A 6,339-nucleotide genomic window follows, 5' to 3' on the forward strand; every position below is an offset into this window, starting at 1 on the left:
CAGCACCGCCCTCACCGTGTGTGAGGGACGGAAGGCACCGGGGGTGCCGGCTGTGGCTGTGCCGGGGGTTGCTCATGTGCTACCCCCAGAGGTTTCGGGTCTCTGACCCCCATGGTGGCTCTGGGGGTAGCTGCTGGAGGTCACCACCGGGGCTGTGCGGGCCCGGCTCTGCCCTGTAGCAGTGCACGGCTGCTGCATCTCCTCGGCCGCCGCGATGGCTCCGGGTCCCCCCTGCCCGGGCAGGCCCAGGGCTGCTCGCCGGCAGCCGGGGCGGGGCGGGGGCCGGGCTGCGGCAGGGGGCGGGGCGGGCCGAGCCGGGCCGTGCCGGGCGGGCGCTGCCGGGCCCCGCTCTCCGCGTCATGGCCCCGCCGCCCGCCGCGCTGCTGCTGCCGGCCCTGGCCCTGCTCCTGCTCCTGCTCCTGGCCGCGCCCGCCGCCGCCCGCGCCCCGCCGCGCAGCATCGGTAAGAGCAGAGATGGGGGGGACGGGGAGGGGAGGGGAGGGCGCCCATGGCGGTACCGGCAGCGCCCGGCCTCCTCCCTGCCTGCATCCGCGATGGGTGCATCCCCGCGGGGAGCCGCGCGGCAGCGGAGCTCTGACCCCGCCGCCCCTCTCCGCCGGCAGCCGTGGTGGGCGCCGGGCTGGGCGGCTCGGCCGTCGCCTACTTCCTGCAGCAGCACTTCGGGCCGCAGGTGCAGCTGGATGTGTACGAGGCGGCGGCGGTGGGCGGGCGGCTGGCGACCCTCACCGTCAACAAGCAGCAGTACGAGAGCAGGGGAGCCTCCATCCACGCGCTCAGCCTCCACATGCAGGACTTCGTCAAGATCCTGGGTGAGTGCTGGCCCCCCAACACTTGCATGGCCTCCGTCCCCGAGCATTGTTAGCCCGGGGTAGCGGGGAGGTCTGCTCCCAGCGTGCAGTAATGCTGTTCCGGCACCCTGAAAGAGAATGGAATGGGGCAGCCCAGCAAAGCATCAGGGCAAGGGGTCCTGGTGGGATTTGGGGGGGTGTTCATAAACTCCCCCCCCCGTTTGCCCCACTAGCAGGAGCAATTCCATGGGATGCGCCACCATACAGGGTCTGGCTTGGGTCCCACTGCCTCAGGGTCTCACACCCCCTGATGCTCCTCCAGGAGCATCTCTGCCCATATCCCCACCATGGTGGTGTTTGGTGCTGGCCTTTCCCAAGAGCCAGCCGAGCACAGTGGGGCCCCCATGCTCCCCACAGGCCTCAAGCACCGGCGCGAGGTGGCAGGGAAGAGTGCCATATTCAGCGGGGAGCACTTCGTCCTGGAGGAGACCGACTGGTACCTGCTCAACCTCTTCCGTCTCTGGTGGCACTATGGCATCAGCTTCCTGCGCCTGCAGATGTGGGTGGAGGAGGTGATGGAGAAGTTCATGAGGTAGGAGAGCCCGTGGGGCTGGGGAGGGATGCATGGGGCCTTCCCAAGCACCGAGGACATCATCCCATCCCCTCCAGGATCTACAAGTACCAGGCGCATGGCTACGCCTTCTCCAGCCTGGAGGAGCTGCTGCGCTCGCTGGGGGGTGATGCCTTCATCAACATGACACAGCGCTCGGTGGCCGAGTCCTTGCTGGAGGTGGGCGTCACGCAGCGCTTTGTGGACGATGTGATCGCGGCCGTGCTGCGCTCCAGCTATGGGCAGTCGGTGCTGGTGCCCGCCTTCGCAGGTGAGACCGGGACCCTGCTCCTCCCTCTGGGACTCCTTCCCTGTGTTCCCTCCTCCATGGGCAGGCTCTTGAGCCTCCCTCCTCTTCCTCTCCCAGGAGCCATGTCGCTGGCGGGGGCCCAGGGCAGCACTTGGGCAGTGGAAGGAGGCAACAAGCTGGTGTGTTCAGGCCTGCTGAAGCTGACCAAAGCCAACGTCATTGCAGCCAGGGTGACGGGCATCTCTCTGCACAGCTCGGGTGAGCCTGGGCACGGGGTCTGCTCTGGGCACACCAGGGCAGGAGGTTGGTGGTGGCAGCAAGGGAATGCTGGAGCAAAGAGAGAGCACTGGGAGGCTGGAGAGCATCCTTGTCCTGGTACAGCGTTTGGGTGAGGGCCCAGGGGTCTGTCCCTCTCCTCCTGTTTCCTGATCCAGTAGGAGCCCTGCAGCACAGGCCTCAGCCCTAAGGCTCCATTCTCTCCATTCTGAGGTCCCTCAGGTCAGTTCTCTGTCACCATCCTTGTTGCATGCTCCCTCATTCGGCACAGCAGAAGGGCTGTGTTGCTGGGGTTTGGGGGTGCACTGTGCTGCCCCAGTCCTGCTTGCCCCACTAGGCTGGGCTTCTCTGGAAACTTATCCCACAGACTTGATGCAATCTTCCTTATGCTGCCTTAAAGCATCAGCAGCTCATCCCTAACCATCAAATGCTATGGTCCAGCACTGGTGTGTACTGGGAAACCAGGGGATGGAGGCCATGCTAGAAAAAAGGGGACCAGGGCAATGCCGCATGGCACTCAGGGCTACTCCTAACCATCCATCATCTCTTTGCAGAGGGGAGAGCCCTGTACCAGGTGCACTACGAGGGCAGTGAAGGCCAGGGCTCAGCCTTCTACGACGTGGTGGTTGTGACGACTCCCCTGCACCCCAGCAGGAGCAACTTCACCTTCGAGAACTTCGAGCCGCCCATCGCTGACTTCCCTGGCGCCTTCCAGCCCTCCGTCACCTCCGTGGTGCACGGCTACCTCAACTCCTCCTACTTCGGCTTCCCCGACCCCAAGCTCTTCCCCTTTGCCAGCATCCTCACCACTGACACCCCCGACCTCTTCTTCCACGCCATGGACAATATCTGTCCTGTCAACATCTCGGCAGCTTTCCGCCGCAAGCAGCCGCAGGAGGCCGCGGTGTGGCGCGTCCTGTCCCAGCAGCCGCTGGACAAGCAGCAGCTGAAGACCCTCTTCAGGTCCTACTACTCGGTGCAGGTGACGGAGTGGCAGACGTACCCCCGCTACGATGCTGCCAAGTCTCTCCCGCCCATTGTGCTCCATGAAAACCTGTTCTACCTCAGCGGGGTGGAGTGGGTGGCCAGCTCCATGGAGATGATAGCAGTGGCAGCCAAGAACGTGGCCCTGCTGGCGTATAACCGCTGGCATCAGGACCTGGAGAAAATCGACCAGAAGGACTTGATGCACAAGGTGAAGACCGAGCTGTGACACCCAGGGGAGGTGGTGGGCTGGGAGCTTCTGCATGTAGTAGTGTGGGGAGTATTTATTGCTATGGGGGCACCAGGGGGTTTGGGGCTGGAGGAGAAGGGACGGGCTGTGTCCCAGGTGACTTGAACACGCACCACCTTCAGGAATACAGTCCCTGCCCAGTGTTGCTGTGTGTGCCATGTGCCTCAGTTTCCCTTTTCCCCCCTCCCTAGGCTCTATTCAAAAAAAGCTTGTGCCTTTTCCTCTGGAAGAGGGTCACTGCATCTGTTCTGGGGAGGGACATCAGGGGCTTTCAAGGACAAGGTGGCTGGCATTGGCACACATGGGTTCCACCTTAATCTTCTTCTTGCCTGGATTTGCTTCCAATAACCTGGGTGGTAGGGCTGGCCCGGCCAGGGCAGGAGATCTCGTGGCCTCTTCTATGCCATGTGTGCGTGGAGCCTAGCTCCCCTTGCAGGCCTGATGCCCCAGGGATGGGCATGCAGAGTGGGTGCTTGCAGGTTCCAGCTTGCAGGGAGAGGTGCTGCCAGATGCTCCCTGCTTCTAGGGTTGTCCAGGCTGTGTTTTGGGGATCAGAAGAGCCTCTCTGGGACAAGACAGAGCAGCAGCCCCCCATTGGGCAGGGCCAGAGGGGCAGCATAAGGGCCAAGGCAGGGAGCGGCTCAGACAGGGGCTAGCGATGCGCTTTATTGAGGACCTCAGAAGCCACCCAAACCCCCATCCATTTGCCCCGCTCCCTGGCCCAGCACAGAGGAACTGGGAGGTGCACAGCGGAGGACTGGGCGCTCCCGGAGCTGTTGCACCAATGGAGCACATGAAGGCAAACAGGGGCTTTGAGGATGGAGGAGGTCGGATCCTGCCCAGGGGGAGAGACCAGCAGCCCACCCTGCTGAGCAACTCCATGAAGGGGGATACTCAGCAAGGTGACCCTCTCCCAGAGGGCTGGGCAAGCTGGGAAGCAAGAACAAGCTGGTTAGATGGCCATAGGTAGTTGCAAGGGTTAGCTTTGCCATCTCAGAACATGCAGGTGCAGCCCACAGCAATGGTCTCCATGACCATCTGGTACTTCTTGTGACACTTCTTCTTCCCAGAGGGTTTGTTCCCTGCTTCTCCTGGCACCGGGCAGAGCAGCCTGCGGACGGGCAGCCGGCTGTAGATGGGAATGCTGGCCATGGTGCGGTCCTCCTGCATCGTGAAGGGGTTGATGCAGCCAGTGCAGAGGCATCGGGCCTCGGGGATGTCTGCTGGGATCCGTGTTGCATCGTGGTTTATGCTGGAAGAGAGGGAAAGCGAGACATGGTTGGAGAGATAGTGGGATGGGGGTCAATGAATGGCTTGGGGTGGGCAGGGCATTGCCTCTGCAGGGTGATGTGGGGTGCTGCATTGCATCACACCACCAGCAGCCACCGCAGCCCTGTGCGATGGAGCTGTAGCTGCCGTGGTGCTTGCTGGCATATCCCCAGGTCCCTGCCCCAACTCACCTGTATGCCCAGGGGGACAGGCTCCTCCGGTTGGACCTCCAGAGCCTCAAGTTGACCTGGCACTTGGTGTCACCTGGCTCAGAGCTGTTCCTCAGCTGGTGCACCATGTCCTGGATGCTGCGCTCGTAGTCTGCCATGGTGGTATAGGGGTCATCTGGGGCCCAGGCGAGGGCAGGGGTGGCTGTGGGGGGCCGTGCCAGACCCCTTCTCCTGCCCTTGGCTGCCTTGCTTTGATCCTTTGCTTCGGGAACCAGGACCATGGCAAAGGTGAAGATGCAGAGAAGAAGCTGAGGAGGAAGGAGGGATGGTTCCTGGCTCCCCTTGAAGGGGAGCTTTCCCACCTCCCATGGGCCGCAGGGTGATAACATGACCACTTTGACTTTGGAGGGGCATGTGCAGTCTCCAAAGAGCAACAGCAGCCTGCAGGGTGAGACCCATGGGAGCACATGAGGGCAGTTTGCAGGGATGGTGGGCACACGGTTGTGGTGAGCCTCCAGCCCAAGGCCCAGCTGATGAACATGGCTGCAAAGCCCCTTGCCCTGGCTTTTGCCCAAGGTCTCCCTGCCCGTGCTGCTGGAGCTGTGCCCTCAGCTCAGGCTGTACCTGGGCATCCCAGGTTGCAAAGGAGCTTTAGAGGTGACACAGTCAAGAATGGGATCTTTATCCAAGCCCTCCTCTCCCTCCCTCTATGCTCTGGGGACGATGAGAAAGAAAAGAAAGATGCTTTTTGCTTCCCTTCTCTCTCCAGCCTCACAGGGCCAAGCTCCCCTGTGCCGACACCCGGCAGGCTGCCCAGTGGCGAACAAAGTGGCTTTCTGTAGTCCTGCTCCCTGCTATTTGTGTCCCTGCAGGCGGCAGCTCCGCGCCCTGCCTGCCGCCCTGCAGCTGTACCCTGAGGTGTGTGGCCCCAGGGCAGGGACCGCTCTGCCGGGGCTGTTTCCCCCCTCCCATGCTGTCAGGTCACGCTATTGCCTCTCTGGTTTCCGAGCCTGTTGCATCCTCGCCATGCCAAGCGTGGCAGGGATGGGGCTGGCAGGCCACAGCATCTCCAAAGCAAACAAACCCAGGTAGCCACCCGTAAACAAGCGTGCAAACGGTTCTGTTGAAGAAGGCAAAGGAGGAGCAAGCCCCGCGCCGCCGTACAGTCACCTACCAGGTTTGGAGCCCGCTCCATCGCGGCCGAGGGGCTGCCGGCCGCCGTCCTGCAGTGAGGCTGGCACCAGCGCGGCCGGGAGCTATAAAGGGAAAGCCCCAGCCCCCGGCTGTGCTCCTCGGGAGGTGTGTCCGGTCCCCGAGGTGCCAGCGCTGGCAGGGCAGGGGCCAGCGTGGTCTGGGACTGGGCCACCGCCGCCTCCCCCGGCGCTGGCTCCTGCTGCGGCTGCGACAGCGGCGGGACCCCGCTGGAGCCCGGAGGGGCCGCTGGGCACTGCCCTGCCCTGGGGACGGGGTTGGGACTCGACCCCGGTGGTGCCACCAGCGCGGTGACACGGCAGCTGGGCTGGGGGGGGCTGTGTCCTGTGCTGGCAGCGATGGGTGCAGGTCCTGGGGGTCAGCCGAGGCCCATCCATGTGCCACCACCAGGAGACACCAGACCCTTCTGCCCAGCACTGAGGCAACGGCACCCATCACCTCCTGCACCCCTGGTCTGTGTCACCAAGCCCTTCCCCTCCTGCTGTCCTCAAGCCTGTCCCCAGCCCTTG

General features: G+C 63.5%; 2 protein-coding genes across 3 annotated transcripts; one reads left to right on the top strand and one right to left on the bottom strand.

The window, feature by feature from the left end:
- Positions 1-351: 351 nt before the first annotated feature.
- PCYOX1L (prenylcysteine oxidase 1 like) lies at positions 352-3,322 on the top strand. Its single transcript, XM_061372847.1, has 6 exons — positions 352-462; positions 624-830; positions 1,227-1,401; positions 1,479-1,690; positions 1,787-1,927; positions 2,500-3,322. The coding sequence occupies exons 1-6, from the start codon at positions 360-362 to the stop codon at positions 3,156-3,158; spliced, it is 1,497 nt and encodes a 498-aa protein (XP_061228831.1). The 5' UTR covers positions 352-359; the 3' UTR covers positions 3,159-3,322.
- A 770-nt stretch (positions 3,323-4,092) lies between these two features.
- Positions 4,093-5,979, bottom strand: IL17B (interleukin 17B). 2 transcript variants are annotated; one of them, XM_061372885.1, is made up of 3 exons: positions 5,793-5,979; positions 4,640-4,926; positions 4,093-4,431 (listed from the first exon to the last, which is right to left on the bottom strand). In XM_061372885.1, exons 1-3 carry the CDS (start codon positions 5,811-5,813, stop codon positions 4,173-4,175), a joined length of 567 nt encoding a protein of 188 aa, XP_061228869.1. In that variant the 5' UTR covers positions 5,814-5,979; the 3' UTR covers positions 4,093-4,172. The 2 variants fall into 2 exon arrangements, with proteins under 2 accessions (XP_061228869.1, XP_061228868.1); XM_061372884.1 differs by lacking the exon at positions 5,793-5,979 and having other exon boundaries at positions 4,640-5,168.
- Positions 5,980-6,339: the final 360 nt, after the last annotated feature.

This window comes from Neopsephotus bourkii, unplaced genomic scaffold (genome assembly GCF_033783945.1).
Source record: "Neopsephotus bourkii isolate Nb327-2 ecotype Australia unplaced genomic scaffold, CSIRO-AGI_Nbou_v1 NB_1622, whole genome shotgun sequence".
Taxonomy (NCBI): Eukaryota; Metazoa; Chordata; class Aves; order Psittaciformes; family Psittacidae; genus Neopsephotus; species Neopsephotus bourkii.